Raw genomic sequence first — 21,504 nt, forward strand, 5'->3', positions numbered from 1 at the left:
ATACTCAAATGTCTGTTATAATAATTGGTTATTATAGGGACACATTTTAAAGTGACACATACCCACACACTAATGTCATTGTTTTTCTCCACTCTCACATTTCATGAAAAACTTTTATTCAAAGATTTACATACATCTTAACAGCAGTGTTTTCGCTTTCACTAAGATACTTCTTCAGTCATCTGATAAAATTTTTATTTCCATCTAAGTTGTTGGAGGTATAAACATTTTGAAATCATGTCACTACTGGAAATTTTACCTCTGGCCACAAGTAGCATTTATATACCATGCAGACCTTTTTTATTTTTATATTTTTAAAATGCACCCTATGGAAATATATGCATGACCTTGTCATGTGATCAGATTTTACAGTGATTATTGTTTTGTATTGTCATGTAATCACCACTGTGATTATTGTTTTTCAAAATGAATTTTAAAAGCCCTGTTTAATAGCCAATACTTGAAATTTTTTCATGTCTCCAGGTATACTTACTATGTGTGAAATTTCTCGGTCTCCTTTTTCAAAATTGCATCATTCATTGAGACACCTTCAGGCTAATACGTTTTCCCTAAACATTGAGTTGTTCAAAATAACGTGAGGAGAATGCTACATAATATGAGGGACTTACATAGGACTTCTTAAGGGAAATTTTGGGGGAAAAATATTTGTCCGGTATTTGGGTAAGTACATTACTTATTAGTGGCCATTAGCATGCTGAATATGTGATTTTCACTGAAGAGATTTCTTTGATTTAGGTACTTTGAAGGTGATAAAATGTACACTTAGGTCAGTCCTAAGTATTACTCAAGTAATACATTACTAGTAATATAGTAATTATAAAGGAATTACTCTTCTAGAGAATGAGTTCATTTGTTTTTAAACAAGAGCATATGATTCGGGTGAAGGGAGTGTTTTGTTTAAAAACCAGAAATGAAGTACATTAGTTGTATGACTTGATTTTTGCATTTTAATTGCACATATGCAATTATGATTATGCAGAATGACCATTATACTTATTATTTATACCTATATTTTGTGTGTCACTTAGACATTTTTACAAGAAGGAATGCCTACTTCTGCACGGTGTGATGATTTAGAAGCTTTAAAAAAGAAAGGTTGCCATCCAGATGACATAGAAAATCCCAGAGGCTCCAAAGATATAAAGAAAAATAAAAATGTAACCAACCGTAGCAAAGGAACAGCGGAGAAGCTCCAGCCAGAAGATATTACTCAGATCCAACCTCAGCAGTTGGTGTTGCAATTACGATCAGGTACAGAAATTTAATTGTATGAATACCTTTGTTTCAGCTCGAGCTTTTTGATGACTTTATATATATATATATTATATATATATATATATAAACTCTTTAGAGTTTTCCTTCGGGGGTTCATGGACCGGCACTCAAACAGAAATGTGGAATATGTCAAATTTTAGAAATTTTTGCAGACATAACAATTTGTAAGACACATATACTTGAAATAATAAAGGTTGCCTAACGTCCGAAGGAAATTCTGTGAAAGAGAAAGTATTAGGTTTGATGGGTTTTAAAAATAAAAGTGTCCATCCTGTGGTATAATTATGTAATATAAACACACCATTCTAACCCATGTTTTTCCTTTGTATTTGTTTAATGTCGTTAACATATTAAGCTTTTATAAGAATCTGTGACAGTCCTGCATCGAAAAAAGAAAACAGCCCTTTTCCTACTTTTTCCAGTTTCCATTCCTTTTCTCTCAAAAGAATGGTGCACACTCATTGTCTCCATGAGTTCCCCTCTTGACCACTTTTCATCTCAAACTGTTCTGACAAAGCTCTGCCTTCACCTTGAACCAGCAAACCTAGTGGACCCGTGTCAGGGCCCCCCTTTTTTTTTCCTTTTAACTTTTCTGTACCAAGTAACACCTCTGAGCTTCTTGAAATGCTCCCCTCTTGGCTTCTACGATATCACTCCTGGTTTTTCTTCTTACCTCTTAACATTGCTTTCCAGTCTCCTTTTGGTGTCTTTTTACTTCCTTCCTCTTTGCAGTTGGCTTAAATGTTGGCTTTACTCTCCTAGCTTTAAAACCATCTGTGTAACAAAACCTTTTCTCTTAAGCCCCAAACCCATTTACCCAGCTGCCTACTAGAAATCTGTATAGAGAATATCTACAAGTTAACATGTAATAATTTTTCACCCAAACATTCTTTCTCCTCTATTTCCTGAGCGAATTATACCTTAATGCCTCTTGTGTCTCACTACCCTTCGTATTCCTCATGGTTTCGGTTCAGAACTTCCTGTCTTCCTCTGGAATTTTGTAGTAGTTTCTCAACAAGTCTCTTTGTCTCTCTAATTCCTTTTTTTTTTTTTATTATGTTAATCACCATACATTACATCATTAGTTTTTGATGTAGTGTTCCATGATTCATTGTTTGCGTATAACACCCAGTGCTCCACGCAGAACGTGCCCTCCTTAATACCCATCACCAGGCTAACCCATCCCCCCCACCCCCTCCCCTCTAGAACCCTCAGTCTGTTTCTCAGAGTCTGTAGTATCTCATGGTCGTCTGTAATTCCTTTTTAAAACTTTTTTGCCAGGTTTTTGAAAGTGAAAATCAGAGGATATTATTTGCTTACATATAAACAGAATAGAGTGTCTTAGAACTTCAGTGTCTAAAAAGTCCGGTGTACGCTGTAACACGCCCGGCCTTACCCACCCCAGTCTGATGTACGCTCTTCCATCTACTTGTGGCCGTTGGTCATAGTTCTGCATCGACCGTCTGTCTTGCCCACTGTGGAGTATTGTCTTTTTCATCCTGCATGCCCAGGGTTTGGCGTGGTGTTTGTTGAGATTGAGTACACACCCATTTAGTTGGCCAGTGGACTTCCCAGGGTTTTGTAAAAATTATGGCAATAATACATTTCGTTTTATAGTGTTTATTCTGTAAATCTAACTTGATTTTTCTCATTTGCTTTTGATTGCTGGCAACTAACTTCATTTTCTAATCTCTGTTTAATTAGGGGAGCCACAGACATTTATATTAAAATTCAAGAGAGCTGAAGACTATCCTATTGATCTCTACTACCTTATGGACCTCTCTTACTCTATGAAAGATGATTTGGAGAATGTTAAAAGTCTCGGAACGGATCTCATGAATGAAATGAGAAGGATTACTTCAGACTTCCGAATTGGTAAGGTTATTGAGAAAATTAATAATTTTCATTTGTATAAGTCCTGGCAGTTCTGTTCTTCACCATATACTTGTGAAATACATAGGCCAGTTTTTAGCCTTTTCTTTCTGAGGGAAAACTAATATTCCTGTCACATATCTACTAATTTTTGTGCCTCTTTGTTCCTCTGTTACTTTATGCTCTCATGTTACTTAACACAGACTATACCACAGAGATAATGAAATGCATGCTTGTTTTCACAGGAATGTATTCATTCATTTGTTGAATTATTTTATAAGCATGTTGAGTAGTCCAGTTCTGTTTCATTACTAATTAATATGACCACACCTGTCTGTACAGCCTAATCTCACTTCACACCTGGATTTTTCATATTATAATGATCTCCTTTCCAAACTTTATTATTAAAATCTTCTTTCTTATGAAAGATTGACTTATATGTGGTAACATAACTTTATATTCTTTTTAATGCAAGTTTGTCTGTCCATCCATCTATCCATCTCTCTATATGCATTTTTCCTTCACAGGATTTGGCTCATTTGTGGAGAAAACCGTGATGCCTTACATTAGTACAACACCAGCTAAGCTCAGGAACCCTTGCACAAGTGAACAGAACTGCACCAGCCCATTTAGCTACAAAAATGTGCTCAGTCTTACTGATAAAGGGGAAGTATTTAATGAACTTGTTGGTAAACAGCGCATATCTGGAAATTTGGATTCTCCCGAAGGTGGCTTTGACGCAATCATGCAAGTTGCGGTTTGTGGAGTAAGTGCACTCATTTCCTACAAAAGGACATTACCTGTGTGAATTTTAAGTGTGATTTTACTATCAGTTAGTACAGAAAAATACCTACTTACCAAATCCTACTTCATGATCCCAGAGGAGTACAGAATTTGATCCCTTAAATTCCCTCCAGCTATACACGTGCTTTGTAAAAGCATATTTAATCATTATGTCCCTATTTAAACTGGGCAGCTATTTCCTTTATACAGGATCTTAAAAGCCAGAATGCTCACCATTTGAAACTGGGACAATGTTGCTGTTCTTTAGCTGGTGTTCTAGGTTTTTAGAAGAGGCGCAAGTGTCCTAACTCTCTGGCTTGTGCCCGAGATGGAGTTGCACTTGGCCAAGGTGTCGCCAGGAGCGTTGAGAGAGCTCAGCTGGAGCAGCGTCTCAGATGCCATTTCCCTTTGATGGGCTGTGCTCTGCCTGTCATCTGTGGAGGATGTCTTCCCCGTGTCTTAGTGACTCAAAAAGCAGGAACTTTTTACATCCTACTTTGTAAGCTATATGAGAATGTATATTTTGAGAAGTCATAGCATATTAATAATTTTAATTGGAAGATTTTTAGTAGTAGCAAGCTCATCTCCATTAGACTAGTAATAGAATTTTATGACCCATTTAGCAGCTTAAGATTGTGAGGTGACCTTTTCATGACCTGGCTGCAGCTGAAACTAGAGAGCACTGTGAGGTAAATAAGGTTTGTCTGAAGTACCTACGTCTGTCTCATTTTCCCCCCTTTTTTTCCTTATAGTACCCCTGTTCCCTAGAAGACCTTCCTTGATTCCAGATGCTTCTTAATGGTTCTCAACCAGTTTTTGCTAAGGTGCTTAACTATATCCGAGATAATGATGTGGTACAGCAATATGGTATAGTGGTTGAGCCAACAGTCTTTAGACTGTTAGGACACTGTTTCACATTGCCCCATTGCCACCAAGTCTGGACACTTTACTTAGCCACACTAGAGGGCTGTTTCCTTCTCCATAAGAAGGGATAGGAATAGATCTACCCAATAGGGTTGTTACGAAGCTTAAATAAACAGTACTGCATGTAGAGTGCCAGGAAGCTCTCAGCAAATACTAAGTTCTATATTATTGTTACTTTTGATTTCTCCCTGGGGTGGGTGGTTGTCATTTAAGGGTAGTCTCTGCTTTTAAAGGGGAAGAAAGACTAATATCCCAGGTAGTGTCTAGCCTGCCACCCTTCTCTTGCAGCTATTGATTCATGATCCTGTTAGCAGCTCAGTGTGGAGAGAACATTCTCTGGGCTGCCTCCATCAGTGCCTCGGTTTGTGGGATTAAAGCAAGCCCTAGCACCCGTGGCCACTGCCGTCTTTCCATGTTTATCCTGCTGACCGAGAGTGACTGTCCCACCTGCTTCTCTAGGTGCAGGGTACTAGTGCTTGGATGGCCGGTGTCAGCACACTCAAGTCCTGCCTTCAAGGAGTTTACAGTTTTATGGGGAGATACACGGATATGTTGAGTCAATTTAGACAAATTACAAATTTACCATAGAGAGAAGAGGATTTTATTGCTACTTTATTACTGTTTTTTTAAGATTTTATTTTTTAAGTAATCTCAACACCCAAAGTGGGGCTTACAACCCCTAGATCAAGAGACACGCGTTCCACCAACCGAGCCAGCCGGGTGCCCCTTTATTGCTACTTGTTGAATGAGGAGAAGAATAAAATAACATGAACAAATAAATAGTACCCTTGAGGTAGACTGGGTGGAATTAAGCAGGGCAGGTCTTTGGAGAATGTAATTTCTTCTGTAGTTATAAAAAGAAGGCCCCTAAGGTGGAGGTTTGATAGAGGAGGTATATACCTTAGAAGCTGAGAGCAGGATGGAAGGATCGGTGGCAACAAGACAGCAGCGATAGGGTAAGGTCCGGATGTACGGGCCGAGATGTTTTATTTACCCACCGAACACCTGCTGTGTGCCCGGTGCTGTGCTCCTGGAGGTATGACGATGAGCAGAACCATGTGTGGTCCCTGCCCTACATGGAGTGAGCTTACCCTCTACTCGGGGAGGGAGACATTGATTTTAAAAGATACTGTGAGAAATGGACAACCAGGCAAGACTCAGTTTTCCTGGAGGGTCGGGGAGCCTTGTGCTGTGGGCTCTGTGTAGGTATCAGTAAGAGTATTAGCACTGCAAAAAGACAAGCTAAAGAGAAGGTCTAGAATGCGGTGAAAAGTGCGGTGGGAGCCTATGTGAGGGTGACGGCTTTATGTACAGTGATGGTGGATAGTATTTATAAATTGAAATCTTTTTCTTTTCAAGTCTTTGATTGGCTGGAGGAATGTCACACGGCTGCTGGTGTTTTCCACGGATGCTGGATTTCACTTTGCTGGAGACGGCAAACTTGGTGGCATTGTTTTACCAAATGATGGACAGTGTCACCTGGAAAACGATGTGTACACAATGAGCCATTATTACGTAAGTGCTGAATTCCTTACATAGTGAATGGATTCCCATGGAATTGTGGTGTTTAATACTAAGAGTATTGTGGGTACCTGCTTTGTGGGTTTGTTATTTTAAGTACAGGCCCTAACCTAATGTGCAAGGAAGCTAGTATTTCTGTGTCTGAAGATGTGGTTTTGTGCTTGCTTCCTCTGCGGAGATAAGGACCTCAGTCGGTGAAAGGAGCTTCTTGGACACTCACTCCGTGCTTCAGCCCATCTCTGTGTCTCCTCTCCCTTGCACACATAATTTCTTCTAAACAGATACTTTGTATAGTCCTATACTCTTCATCTTACTTATATAAGATTTTGGGAAGTAGGCACTCTGCTTTTACTGAAAATAAAGATTGGCAAATTATTCAAGTTCTAGAAGAAATCTAAACTTGGGTGAATTTTGGTGATTTATGATACAACCTGTAGTTATTGGCAGTTCTTTAATTTCATTGTTCTAACATTTAATAAACATAGATCTTGCTTTTTAAACCTTTTTATTATGGATAATATATATGGATATAGAAAAATAGAAGATTGGAGACCCACATGTACACACCTCCCACTTCAGCAATTATTTGTGTTATTTCAAGCAGTCTTGTGTAAGCAATCCAGTTATATATGCAAATCATGATTTTCAAAAAGTATTGAAAAACTGGAATACATTGGATGTAATTACATACTAAATTTTATTTAATTTCTTAGGATTATCCTTCTATTGCTCACCTTGTCCAGAAACTAAGTGAAAATAACATTCAGACAATTTTTGCAGTTACAGAAGAATTTCAGCCTGTTTACAAGGTAAATATATACGTATGGGCTAAAAAGAGGAACCAGTATCTAGACCCTTCGTGTCTACTCGTTAGAAGCAAAATCATATGTCTGATTGAAATATGGGAAAGAGTTACTAGCCAGACAGACTAGATTTTACAGTAGTGATTTATATTAATTTTTAATCACATATAAAACAAGTTTTTTTCAGGTTTGACTCAAGTTATTTAGGAAATGGCTAGGGTGCTTGTACTTAAGTATTTTATGTACTCAGTCAATGCTAATTGGTTGAATGAATAGTATTTGTATCTCACATGTTTTATCTTTTAACTTCAGGAACTGAAAAATTTGATCCCTAAGTCAGCAGTAGGAACATTATCTGCAAATTCCAGCAACGTAATTCAGTTGATTATTGATGCCTACAACGTAAGTACATTCTAAATAAGATCTCTTTTAGACAATACCCTGTTGAGAGTACTTTGCCCAAAGAAAGTAAATCTCCCTTTGTACACAATTTAGCAACCCAGAGGACAAGGTAAGACTAATATTCTGTGTATCTGGAGGAAAAACCTCTTATATTCTCTTACAAAAGCAGAATTATTTAAGTAACCGAAACAGAGCAAAAATATGATGAAGGCATGTGGGGAAGGTTTTTAAATGTCTGATGTCATTAAATAGGTTTCCTTGTTGGAAAACAAGTGAAACATAACTTACATTTAGACTTACAAGATTACCTCAGTCTCCCCCCCGCCCCAGTATCTTTTATAGATTTATCTCTTTTGATGAATTATTCTGGAAAAGCTTTTTTGCCAATTCTTCTCTTGCCATGTATTCAGAGATGTAGTTTTCTATTCTCAAGAGATACACAGGCACTCATGTATACATGTGCCATAAAACATGTACATATGTAAATATATATATGACTTAGCTGTTTTAAAAAGATTTATAAGATTTTTTTCCCCCTGCACATGGAAGGAACTTGAATTGTCTAGAGCTCTAATCCAGAGTACGTTTGGTGATGCTCTTTAAGCATTAGTGAATAATCATTTTAAGTAGTCAGAAGACATTTGTAATATGGTAACCATTGTGGTAACCTTTTCACAGGTGGAATTTTAGATACTTTTTACCTCATGCCAGGGTTTCCCAAAATGTTTTGGAAAGACCCTACTCAGAGAGACCCTCCTCAGAGAGGTTTTGTATTACAGAGATTTTCAAGACTCCCAGGTGTTCCGTGTCTCCCTATAGTTCTCCACCCTAACAGGACACTGTAATATTTTCCTAAATTGCATGCATGTAGGTGTGTGAACAAGAGACAGCTTGCCACTGAGCCTGTTTCACATTGCCCCATTGCTACCAAGTTGTCTCAAGCGATCTGATATTCTAAAAAAAATGCACTGGCTTTGATTCCTTTGTACTTGCGGTTTTGGGTTTGTTTGTTGTTGGGTTTTTTTTGTTTGTTTTTTGTTTTTTTGTGTGTGGGGGGCTTTTTTTTTTTTTTTTTTTTTGGCCTGGTCTACAATGGCTCCTAAGCAGATTTGTTCCCGGACTATATAGTCAGTTGTTTACCTGAGTCCTTAGTTGGCTGGGCCAGAGGAGAGCCATATTGCTAGTGAGGACAGAAAATGTTTGTTCTGAGTTCTTAGGACTCCTCATATTTAATATCAGGCCTTTTCTGCAAGCACAAATACTCTTTTTTTTTTTAAAGATTTTATTTATTTGAGTGAGAGAGAGAGAGAGCACAAGCATGGGTGAGGGGAGAGGGAGAGGGACAAGCACACTCCCTGAGGAGCAGGGAGTCTGATGTGGGGCTTAGTCCCAGGACCCTGGGATCATGACTTGAGCCGAAGGCAGCCCCTTTAACCGACTGAGCCACCCAGGTGCCCCATCTTTTTAATCATGTGCAGTATTTTGAAGAATTTTAATTTGAGTCTGTTTCTCTGGGGTCTGTGTTTTCTGGTCACTCAGAATTTGGTATTTAAATAATAACTGTTTGCTTAATAGTTCATTTTACCCATTGGTTTTATGCATTTGGTGTACTTTATAATAGCATTTTGTTTGCCTTTCCTGTGTGTGATTAGTCTTTCTTTTAGTCCCTTTCCTCAGAAGTCATTTTGGAAAACAGCAAATTGCCAGAAGGAGTAACAATAAATTACAAATCTTACTGTAAGAATGGGGTGAACGGAACAGGGGAGAATGGAAGAAAATGTTCCAACATTTCCATTGGAGATGAGGTATGTTATATAAGCATTTTATGAAGAAAATAAAAAAATTGCTTATAAGCAAATTTAGTTTATAATTTGAGAAACAGTAAAAGAAATGAGGAGCGTTTGGAAATACTTTTTAGCAGATTTAAATTGCTTAGCTAGTTGTTAATTTAATTGTTTTTTTCCTTCAAGGTTCAATTTGAAATTAGCATAACTTCAAATAAATGTCCAAATAAGAATTCTGAAACCATTAAAATTAAGCCTCTGGGCTTTACTGAAGAAGTAGAAGTTATTCTTCAGTTCATCTGTGAATGTGAATGCCAAAGTGAAGGCATCCCTAGCAGTCCAAAGTGTCATGAAGGAAATGGGACATTCGAGTGTGGAGCTTGCAGGTGAGCTGAGGTTGTTGGAGCATGACAGAGAGGTATATTAGGTTTAGAAAGTTCTGGGCAGGCTCTTTTGGGAAATCCAGAAAAAAATCTATTTAGAGTAAGTAAATTCTTTGTTCCAACCGCTGTTGCTCACCACGAGATCAATTTGATGATCTTGTGTGGTATTTACAGAAAGTTCTTCCCTGCCTTTTTTTTTTTTTTTTTTTTTTTGCTTAAGAGATGTTCTTTGAAATAAAAGGTTTTATAGTCATCTAAGACATATATTAAACAAATTGTTAAGGTAGCCTTTGGGTTTTTCCCTCAAATAATAGCAACCTGAATTTTCTAGAGCTAAGAAAGCTTATATAAAATACATTTACAGAAAAGCGTTTTAGGAAGGTATATCAAACTTATAATGGTTTTATCTTGGAAATGGAACTAGGAAGCAATAAAGGGTGTTCACCTCGTGCATGTACTTCTGCATTGTTGGAATAATTTCTTAAAAAAATATATTTTGTGAAAGTAAAAAGAAAACGGTATTTTCTGAACATAGAATCTACTTAAAACTGTAATCGAATGATTTAAAATTTTTTTACATTGTGGTGGTTACCTTTTAATTAAAAATTAAAATTGAATATACTCTGAACATAGCTTTCTCCTTGAAAGACAGGAGGAAGGGGAGAATATTTTGATCTAAATGTCAGCCCCAAAGGAGTAGGCTTTGAAGGGTTTTTAATCATGAGAAAAATAAATGGCTGGATTTCACCATCAGTTACTAGTTGTCTATTCTAAATAACAATTTAAATGTTATATTTTACTTATTTATGTTGTATGTATCCTGATTGAGTCATGTAGATCTGTTTTTAGTAAAATTCATTAACTGAAAAGATCTTAAAAGTATTTTGTCTTCCTGGGACGCCTGGATGGCTCCGTTGGTTAAGCGACTGGCTCTTGATTTCAGCTCTGGTCATGATCTCAGGGTTGTGGGATTGAGCCCCACGGGCGTTGGATCCATACTCAGTGGGGAGTCTGCTTAAGGATTCTTTCTCTTTCTCCCTCTCTCTCTGCCCCTCCCACAGCTTGCTGGTGTGGGCGCATGCTCTCTCTCTCTCTCTCAAATAATTAAATACATCTTTTAAAAAAAATTTTTGCCTTTCTTCCCTTTACATATTCACCAGATACAGAATTAGAGTATTTCCAGTGTCTATAAGCCTTGGGTGTTCTAAAACTACAGTGTGTCTGAGAAGTCTGGACCCATAGGATATACCTATTTTTAAATAGTATGTTATATTTTTAAATGATATGCTGAATATGTTTTTCTTAACTTTTCTGCACTTTTTGGGGTGTGTTTAGTGTACTTTTTTTTTAGATTAACAGTTGGACCATTGCTTTAAATTTAGAGATGCTTCATCTGTAATACCAAATATAATAGCATATCATTTGAGAACAGAACTAATATACTCTTTTAAAGTAAGTTGATCCAGTATTTCCAAATGTTTTCACTGCTAGATATTTTTATCTTGATCAAAATGGTTATTTTCCTGAAGACAGATTTTTTTTCCCTAGGCTCTTGCCTATATTCCATATAAACTTGGCCGGTGCACACACGCATGTGTATTTCCATATGAACACTTTTCAACACTTATGTACACTTTTGTACACTTATGTCCACTTTTGTCTGTGATGTGTGGTGCGAACACTCCCATGTAATATAGCTGTATTTTGAAGATACTGTTCTTAGTCCTATTTCCTCTCCCAGTCTTTCTCACAATATGACTTGTTATTTTAAATTATTTTTATTTTATGTGATTGAAATTTTGGATTCTTTCTTCAGGTGCAACGAGGGACGTGTTGGTAGACATTGCGAATGTAGCACAGATGAAGTAAACAGTGAGGATATGGATGCTTACTGCAGGAAAGAAAACAGTTCGGAGATCTGTAGTAACAATGGAGAGTGTGTCTGTGGACAGTGTGTTTGTAGGAAGAGGGATAATACAAATGAAATTTATTCTGGCAAATTCTGCGAGTGTGATAATTTCAACTGCGATAGATCCAATGGCTTAATCTGTGGAGGTGAGAAAGGGGTCTGAAAATGGTTCTCAAATGTGATTCTGTCGCATACAGTAAAAACCGTTAGGAGTTTGCTTGGTGAATAGATGGAAAAAGGGCAGCACTGAGGGGTCAGTCCATCCTTAGCTACGTGTTCTCCCACACTGCTGCTTATTTTGCCTTCTGAGTCAGTGCCGGGTCGGATGTCTTTACCATTGTTACGAGAAATGGTATTTTTCATCCCAGGAAATGGCGTGTGCAAGTGTCGTGTGTGCGAGTGCAACCCCAACTACACTGGCAGTGCCTGTGACTGTTCTCTGGACACGACTTCGTGCCTGGCCACGAACGGACAGATCTGTAACGGCCGGGGCGTGTGCGAGTGCGGCGCCTGTAAGTGCACTGACCCCAAGTTCCAAGGGCCGACCTGTGAGATGTGTCAGACCTGCCTCGGTGTCTGTGCAGAACACAAGTAGGTATTTCCGAGGGGCTGGAAACAGTTGGCAGGGCTGTCTGTTGGCCTGACGGTGTGGTATTAGTGCTCGAACCAGAACAGCACCGATATTCAGTCACCCTGGATATAGAGTATCTGACACACGGTGGCCCACTCTGAGTCTTAAAAATCCTTTCTCAGTCGCTGGCGTTTGTCACACGATACTTAAGTGTGTCATAGGAGAGCAGCTGGGGCCGTCGTTTTGGTCTGAACTGGCTATGTGATTAAATCCACGTGGTAACCTTTGTGAATTAGTATTACCAGTTGTTTAATTACCGTCTCTTGACTAAACTAAGCAAATTGAAGGTTTTTGCCTTTTGAAGAACTGTTGTATCAACAACACATTGTTTAAATCATTTTGGTTTTGTGTTACGTATTTATAATGTCTGGATAAGGCTAGTTTTATTTTACTACTTTTTTATTTCTCTTCTTGGATTTTAGTTTGAACTGTACTATATAATTTCACTGGGGAAACTAGCATCTTTATATTTAGTTTTTCCGTCTAGAAGTGTCCTATGCCTCTCCATTTATTCACACGAAATAGTTTTTAAGCAAATATTTATTTTAAATTTTAAATAAATTTTTAATATAATTTGTATTTTCACAGAGAGTGTGTTCAGTGCAGAGCCTTCAATAAAGGAGAAAAGAAAGACACATGCGCACAGGAATGTTCACATTTCAACATCACCAAGGTTGAAAATCGGGACAAATTACCACAACCAGGCCAGGTTGATCCCCTGTCCCATTGTAAGGAGAAGGATGTTGACGATTGCTGGTTCTATTTCACATATTCAGTGAATGGGAACAATGAGGCCATTGTTCATGTTGTAGAGACTCCAGGTAAAAATCGGATCATTTCAAAATTCTTTTCATTTTCTTTTGTCTTCTTTCTCCTACTACCTTAGGCCTCTTGGCATTTTCCCTAACACGCAGTAATGACCTCCAGCTGGATTACTGTAGGTTCAAGTTAGGGCATTTTTAATCTCAAAGCTTTAAAATAGGATTGTTAACTATATAAGAGATAAGGAAAAGAGAAAGCAAGTCTTAAGGGTTATGAGTGGAGAGTTTGAAGAGTAAATGCGTGAATCCACATAAAACCCTCAGCGTACGGCCTGACACTTAACCAGAACGCACTAGGACTTAGATCATTATTGATGATGCTTAAGTTTGAGCTTGATTTAGGTTTGGGTACTACCGGGAAAGATAATTTGCTAAAGGATATTATAAAATGTGAATTTGTTCAGCTCAGAAGATGAAACATTTTTTATTTTGATTTTTATAGGCACATTTTTGTATATCCTTTGAAATTGTCTACATTTGTGTACAGGTTTTTGTGGGAATGTAAGTTTTCATTTCTTTTGGATGTATAGTAGGGATGGATTTGGGGGCATATGGTGAGCATATGTTTAACATTGTAAAAATAGCCAAACTGTATTGTTTTGCATTTCTAGATATGTGTTTGGCAAATATTGTTTACCAGTAATGCTTCCTTATCTTTTCTCCTTTTTACTAGTGTTTTTTAAAAGACCAGAAGCTTTAATTTTGATGAACTACAATTTGCCAAGTTTTTCTTTATGGATCTTGCTTTTACTATTATATCTAGCACTCCTTGCCTAAGTCAGGCTCATAAGGATTTTTCTCCTGTGTTTTCTTCTAGAAGGTTTATAGTTTCTGGTTTTCCATTTAGGTCTATAACCCATTTTGAGTTAATCTTAGTATATGGAGTGAGATTCAGTTTTTTGCATGTGGATGTCTAATATTTCTTGTACCATTTGTTGGAAAGACTGACCCTTCTCTACCTTTGTTGAAAAATCAGATGATCTTATGTATGTTGGCCTATTTCTAATTCTTTATTCTGCTCCATTAATCTGTGCATCCGACCTTTAGCCAATATACCACACTATCTCAATTACTGTTACTTTATAGCTAGTCTTGTAATCTGGTAATGTGAGATATCCAACTTTGTTCTTTTCCAAAGTGTTTTTGAAACACTTTCCTAGTTCTCTGCCTTCCTTGTACATTGTAGAATTAACTTGCTGATATCTACAAAACTGCCAGGATTTTGGTTGGGATAGCATTGAGTTTATGTAGATCAAATTGGGGGAGAACTGACGTCTTAACATTACTTATTCAGGTCTTCTTTGATTTAGTTTGATTTTATCAGTGCTTAGTAATTTTTCACATGCAAATCTTGCACATATTTTGTTGGATGTATACATAAGTATTTCATGATTTTCGATGCTGTTGTAGAAGATGTTATTTTCTAAATTTCAATTTCCAATATGTAGAAATAACTTCTATACAATATATAGAAATACATATGATTTTTGTTTATTGATCATGTATCCTGTGGCCAGTCAGTTGTTAGTTCTAGTATCTTTCTTTTCATAATTTTTTTTATTATGTTATGTTAGTCACCATACAGTACATCATTAGTTTTTGATGTAGTGTTCCATGATTCACTGTTTGTGTATAACACCCAGTGCTCCACGCAGAATGTGCCCTCTTTAATACCCATCACCAGGCTAACCCATCTCCCACTCCCCTCCCCTCTAGAACCCTCAGTTTGTTTCTCGGAGTCCATAGTCTCTCATGGATCATCTCCCCTCTGATTTCCCCCCCTTCATTTTTCCCTTCCTTCTCCTAATGTCCTCCCTGCTATTCCTTATGTGCCACAAATAAGTGAAACCGTATGATAATTGTCTTTCTCTGCTTGACTTATTTCACTTAGCATCATCTCCTCCAGTCCCATCCATGTGGATGTAAAACTTGGGTATTCATCCTTTCGGATGGCTGAGTAATATTCTATTGTATATATGGACCACATCTTCTTTATCCATTCGTCTGTTGAAGGGCATCTCAGTTTATAGCAGCAATGTCAACAATAGTTCTAGTATCTTTTTTATAGTTTCTTTGGAATTCTTTTCATTGACTTATCTTGGGTTTTTACTCCTGTATGTTTTTGATAAGAGACTAACCAGGTCTTTGTAGTTGTGGCCCTACTTCGCAAATATCATCCCTTGTGTGCTCATTCTTTCCTTTTTACTTTACAGAGTGCCCCACCGGTCCAGACATCATTCCAATTGTAGCTGGCGTGGTTGCTGGAATTGTTCTTATTGGCCTTGCATTGCTGCTGATTTGGAAGCTTTTAATGATAATTCATGACAGAAGGGAATTTGCCAAATTCGAAAAGGAAAAAATGAATGCCAAATGGGATACGGTAAGTTGCAGAACATCTAAAACGTAAGGAGGTTTACAAAGTAAATGTAACACTTCTAAGACTTTGTCTGTTAACTCTAAAACTGATTATTAAAGTCCTCTTTAAGTATTTTATTTCCCCAGAAGTTCATCACTCAGAGAACTTGCATTTAGTGAAAAACAGAAAACATCTTAAATATATCCCATTAAAACAAAACATAAGAAAGTATCTTCTGGATACTGTGGTCAGTGTTTTTATTTCCTAATTTTGATCTTAAATCTGCTCTTCTGCCTTTTCATCTCATGTAAAATAGAATTCTAAATAATGTTATCTGTGTAGCAAGATATTCAGTGGAAGGTTTCTCTCTGTCTCTCCTTTTTTTCCAAAGAAGAACCTTAATTGAAAACAGCCAGACTCAAAAGGCTACATATTATACGATTCCACTTATATGACATTCTGGAAAAGGCAGAACTATAGGGGCAGAACGAAATCAGTGGTTTCCAGAGGCTGGAGTGGGGGGGAGAGGGCATGAGGGATCCTCTTGGGATGATCTTGATTGTGGGTATGTATATACAACTCTGTACTTAAAAGGGGTATATTTAACTTTCTGCAAATTATAACTCAATAAACTTTGTAAAATTTTTTAAAACCTGAAAGTGAGTGAAATGTACTAGCATGGAATGTGCTTTGAAATATGAAGTCCGAGGGTGGGGTGGCCAAATGTTGGCCTTCATGTATTTATCTTTTGACACAAGAAGGCAGTCTTAGGTAATTTTAAATTATAAATGAATTTTAGTCATTTGCATTTTACTGCAGTTTGGGTTTTTTTTTTTTTTTTAATAATATTCAGAAGTGTAAAAGTGAAATTTATAAAATAGTGAAAATTCTCTTGTGGTGGTTAAAACACTATACATGTCAATTTTTTTTCTGATGAAATCATTAGAAACTGTTTCTTTTACTTTAGCAAGAAAATCCGATTTACAAGAGTCCTATTAATAATTTCAAGAATCCAAACTATGGACGTAAAGCTGGTCTCTAAGTTGCCGTTCGTATTTTCTTTCATTTTCTGTCTCTGCATGTGAACTTTTATTCCTTTTTACTGCACTGAGTGTGCTTTATCACTACTGCTGTTTTTTTTTTTTTTTTAAAGTCTGGCTTTATTTATATGGCTATATTGTGGCTTTTTTTGGTGTGTGTGTTAATTTAGAGTTAGTGTTTCAAAGGGCTTTACAACAAGCTTCATGGTCCAGGGGCCGCAGCTGGGTTGAGGTAAGAAGAGGACGGGGACGTGCTTTGTGGTCAGACAGACCTCGGGTAAGATCCCAGGCCTTCAGCGGCACCGAGCCGCTTCGCTGTTCAGAGCTTAGTTGTCACGTCTTTAACAGGGAGCCATTAATAACCTCTGTGGTGTGGGTGTGGGTGTCTGGCTAAGGAACTGCATTTTGTGGTATCAGCCTGTCACTTATAATCCTCACTACACTTCTGTGCTTTGGATGGCATTGTCCTTACATATAAATCACCATATGTAGATTTCAGGGTGAAATAGTGAAAAGTAAAAGTGAAATCTAAATTGCAAAACAAAAATAAATGTAACCTGCTGAAACATTTGTATGATATGCAGCTACGGTAACATTGTTATTGGTGGTAGAACTATTTGGAGATTCTTTAGTTCTTAAGCTGAATGAAATTCCATTAAAAATCAGAAGACCTTTTATTTACATATTTTTTTTCTGGTTATTGAATGATTCTAATATTCAAACCTAACATTGAACTTTTTTATATATTTTATTTTATTTTATTTTTTTTAAAGATTTTATTTATTCATTCGAGACACAGAGATAGAAAGAGCATGAGCAGGGCAAGAGGCAGAGGGAGAGGAAGAAGCAGGCTCCCTGCTGAGCCAGGAGCTGGACGTGGGGCTCCATCCCAGGACCCCGGGATCACAACCTGAGCTGAAGGCAGATGCTTAACCATCTGAGCCACCCAGGCGCCCCTGAACTTTTTTTTTAAAAAAGACAACATAGACTTTAAAGAGAAAGTCCTATTTACAGTTCTAAATAAAAATTTAGTTGAAAATTTCAAGGTTGCAATAAGGCTTGCTTTTCCTATTCACTGATTACATAGGATAATCTGTTTTGGTGAATGTACGTTTTACCTGAATGAAAATTTATTATTTTTTCTTTTATTAGTAGTGGTCAGGATTTCCTTATATCTGAATTTTCGTGAAATGCTTCTAGTATATTTTAATATAATCATGTAAGTCCCTAAAACTGATTTAAAACGTTACAATAAGAGCAGATTCTCCTGGCTGGTGATCTAGAATTCCTCTTTCCTTTCCCAAGGACTTTTTTTTTTATTTCACATATTAGAAAACGGAGGCACAGAAGGGTTAGGTAACTTGACCAGGTTCACACATGACTAGTTAGTGGAAGAGCTCGGATTCAGACCCAGGCAGTTTGGACCCCAGGGTCTGTATTCTTACCCTCTACAGTGTCTAGGCAGCAGTCACTCATCTTCAGGAGACTCTGTTACCTGGTTCAGAAGAGGTAGATCATTCTTTATAGAGAATTACAGCTTTTTGACATTTGTAGTAACTTAAGAGTAACATTACTGCATTGGACAAACATTGTAACAGACATACCACTTTATGACATAGAAACCAACACTGTTTTTTTGCTTATTTACTGAGAGTGTACGTAAAATACAGGAATGCTTAGTATTTTTAAGATGTAGGAAGGCCCAATAACAGAAACCATTGCTTGTCAGATTTTTCTCTTATTTCTCAGCAGATTTTAAGACCTTTGCAATGGCAAAATTAAATTTGATGGCAGAAGATTGCAGTCACATTCATATATGGGCAGGCTGGTATATTTTTGTATTAGTCTAGACTCGGTGTGTTCTTCTCTTTCCTAATCCTTTCCACAGAGTATTTTTAGAAGGCAACTGATTTGCTCAATTTTTTCTTTCTTCTTCCTTTTTTCTTTTTTTTGGTAGGTCAAAAACAGTCAAATATTGAGAAGTCCATATGTTTACTTCTCAAATGAGATAAATTTCTGTGTATCCTATTAAAAGGTGTAATTTCCACCTTTACTACACATTAAATTGTAGTTTGAAGGAAATTATCGATAATAGTGAAACTTAATGTTATATCATTAATTTTTGGCTAAAATTTTACTTCTTCAGCCAAAATAAGCCTTTTGGATAACTCAAGAAGTAAAAGTTTGGTTAAAATTTTATTATTAATTAGTGAAATCCAGGCAAATTAATGGCGACAGGTTTTTCTGAGATGTTTTCTCATGAAAAATTAAAGTAGAAATAAACACTAGAAATTAATGAGCATTAAGACATGAAAATAAATTATGGCTTTTGAAACACTTTTCTGATATGGGACCAGGGTTTGCCAGTCAATGAATTATGTCATTAACATATTTCAGACAGTGAGCAGGCATTGTAATTACTGCATAAGACTATGATGTAGGTACATTTAAAAAATCAAATTATCAACTGTATAATTTTAAAGTGGATTAAAAAATTGTCTATCCTCCCTGCTGTTACGCAGATTTAAATGTGGATTCCTAATCTCTCACAGTTGTGTATTGTATATCAAATATGTTATATTACAGAGATGATTCTGTAGCCACCACTGTCAGTCATTCCAGTGTGAGCACTTCCTGAGTACAGAGGACTTCACTTCTGAATATAACCCTGTTCTCTTGATTTAAATATGCTTTTGATTTTTTTTTTCTCAAGATAGGGGTGGGGTTGCACTCTGAACAATGGAAACTAATCTGGTTTATTTTAGTTTACCTCCATTTAAAATGATGCATAACACACATAGTTTAATTTTACCTCTAACTTTGCATGTTAAACTTTTGTTTGGATGTAAGAATAAATATATAAATGTTTGTGTATATAAAAAGGCAGACTTTTCTCCAGAGGTAAGTTTCTGCCTTATGTACTTTGGACTCATCGATAATTTGGGTATTGTTTTGTTTTGTTTTGTGGGTTTTTGTTTTTTGGGGGTTTTTTGTTTGTTTGTTTTGGTTTTGTGCATGCGTTTACCTCCCTTATAATTCTCAGGTATGAAAGATTGATCTAATGTATTGTTTTAAAGAAAAATGGTGATTTGTTTTCTCAGTATATTTGGAAGAATCTAGTTCTAGCTTCATACGCTGAATAGGAAGATGGAAATAAAGAGTATAACTTACTTGTGCTGTATAACTTGCTAAGAATGTAGTTGCCAGGATCCAGTTTCCTGTCTCCATTATGAAATGTCTGCTGTAATGTCTGTATAGTAATGTATTCGCTTCAGTTGGATAAGAGATAAGAAATTGATATCCTGTGTGTTTTTTTATCATCCAGATTACATAATGTTTGTCTCTCAGGGATCCTGAGTTCCGTGTTTCTGAAATGACTGGTCGAGTTGTAGATTGTGGGTGAGGTTGGGGCCAGGCTAAGGCATATTGTCCTGTCTTTTTTTTTTTTTTTTTTTTAAAGATTTTATTTATTCATTTGTGAGAGAGACCAAGAGAGAACAAGCAGGGGGAGAGGCAGAGGGAGAGGGAGAAGCAGACTCCCTGCGGAGCAAGGAGCCCGATGCGGGACTCGATCCCAGGACCCTGGGATCATGACCTGAGCCGAAGGCAGACGCTTTACCATCTGAGCCACCCAGGCGCCGGGCATACTGTCCTGTCTTAATAGGAATTCAGACCGGCTGCTGAGCTGAAGTTGTAGTGGTTTATTTGGCGTGTTTCAGGAACACCCAGCTTTACACGCTGTACTTTCCCTCAGTGACTTCCCGTCTACGGGGTAGAATTCATTCTTTCTAGCATGGCATACGGGACCTTCAGGATTTGCCACTGCCTTCTTCCTCGTTTCCTCTCCCTTGCTCACACCTCACAACATACACTCACACTCACACATACACTCTTAAAAACTTCTAAACTGTATATATTTCTACACAAATATAGAAATTCTTTTCCCTAGACCTTGATGTTGCATATGAACTTTGACTTTGCATGTGTTTCTATTTATCTTTTAATATTTTATCTATAGTCAGTTTCTTTGTGAAAATACCCCTAATCTTCTCAAAGTCCCTTTTTCTTTTACTGCTCCCGTATTGTGTACATAGTTCTATTTTGTACTGTATCAGAGTACCTTAAGTTATTTGCATGTTTGTCGTCCACCAGACTGTACTCTCCTAGAGGGCAAAAATTGTGGCGATAAAAGCCATATCTAAATATAATCTGCAGTGAAGTGTAAATAAAATTTAAAAACAGAAATGACTGTTTAGATGCTTTCTATAAATATTTTTAAAAATCACCACAAATGGTTCAATGGTACCATATAAAACCAAACAGCATTTCAAAGTCTTAATTTTTGCCTAAAAACTTAATATCTTAAGTTTTTACTTAACATTTGATTTGTGCTCACTGTAATTTCCTCTGATAGAGGATTATTTGGCTGTACTTCTCAGTTGGCTTTTAAGCCTACTTTCAGTTTATAAGGATAGGAGAAAGAAAATGCTATAGTAGATATTTAAATGTATCACTTAGCATTAAAGATTTTTTTTTTAAGAAAACGGTAGTGTGGGATTGTATGTTGTTTGCCTGCTTAAAACATCAGTGCCTGTACATTTTTGGATCTTGAAAGAGCTCTTGTGTTTATTTGTGGCTTGGAGTCATTTGCTGGGCTTGATTTCAGTACTCTTTACTAAATAAAATAAAAGTAAAACATTTACCAGTATGATATCAAAGAATAATGATTATTTCATAAGAATGGTATTATTTTTGTTAACATTCTAAGCAAATTTGGCAATGTGACAACTCATGGAGGCACAGTGCCCTCAGCAATCCTGTGACAACCTTATCCCAGACTCTGTATCAACAACTTCTGTGGTGGAGGAGCCTCAGGAGAATGCTTCCCTCACAGAGATGATAGTAAAGGATTCCCATTAATTATCAAGAACCTTCTTAACCACAAAAAGGGCTAAGAATCAGGCAGTTAATGGCAGGAG

General features: G+C 36.9%; 2 protein-coding genes across 3 annotated transcripts in view; one reads left to right on the forward strand and one right to left on the reverse strand.

The window, feature by feature from the left end:
• Window positions 1-21,504, forward strand: part of ITGB1 (integrin subunit beta 1) — a 44,981-nt gene that overhangs the window by 21,929 nt on the left and 1,548 nt on the right. The window contains exons 4-16 of one of the 2 annotated variants that reach the window (XM_027592312.2): window positions 1,050-1,272; window positions 3,001-3,171; window positions 3,696-3,934; window positions 6,235-6,390; window positions 7,110-7,205; window positions 7,512-7,601; window positions 9,266-9,406; window positions 9,572-9,771; window positions 11,585-11,823; window positions 12,046-12,268; window positions 12,897-13,129; window positions 15,343-15,509; window positions 16,453-16,533. In XM_027592312.2, the coding sequence (XP_027448113.1) occupies window positions 1,050-1,272; window positions 3,001-3,171; window positions 3,696-3,934; window positions 6,235-6,390; window positions 7,110-7,205; window positions 7,512-7,601; window positions 9,266-9,406; window positions 9,572-9,771; window positions 11,585-11,823; window positions 12,046-12,268; window positions 12,897-13,129; window positions 15,343-15,509; window positions 16,453-16,527 (2,253 nt within the window). In that variant the 3' untranslated portion in view covers window positions 16,528-16,533. The remainder of the gene's footprint in view (window positions 1-1,049; window positions 1,273-3,000; window positions 3,172-3,695; window positions 3,935-6,234; window positions 6,391-7,109; window positions 7,206-7,511; window positions 7,602-9,265; window positions 9,407-9,571; window positions 9,772-11,584; window positions 11,824-12,045; window positions 12,269-12,896; window positions 13,130-15,342; window positions 15,510-16,452; window positions 16,534-21,504) is intronic. The other variant, XM_027592313.2, reaches the window with a different exon arrangement.
• Window positions 17,384-21,504, reverse strand: part of CCDC7 (coiled-coil domain containing 7) — a 481,360-nt gene continuing 477,239 nt past the window's right edge. Inside the window, exon 35 of the mRNA XM_035729112.1 lies at window positions 17,384-18,020. Coding sequence (XP_035585005.1) covers window positions 18,004-18,020 — 17 coding nt within the window. The 3' untranslated portion in view covers window positions 17,384-18,003. The remainder of the gene's footprint in view (window positions 18,021-21,504) is intronic.

Source organism: Zalophus californianus, chromosome 9 (genome assembly GCF_009762305.2).
Source record: "Zalophus californianus isolate mZalCal1 chromosome 9, mZalCal1.pri.v2, whole genome shotgun sequence".
NCBI lineage: Eukaryota > Metazoa > Chordata > Mammalia > Carnivora > Otariidae > Zalophus > Zalophus californianus.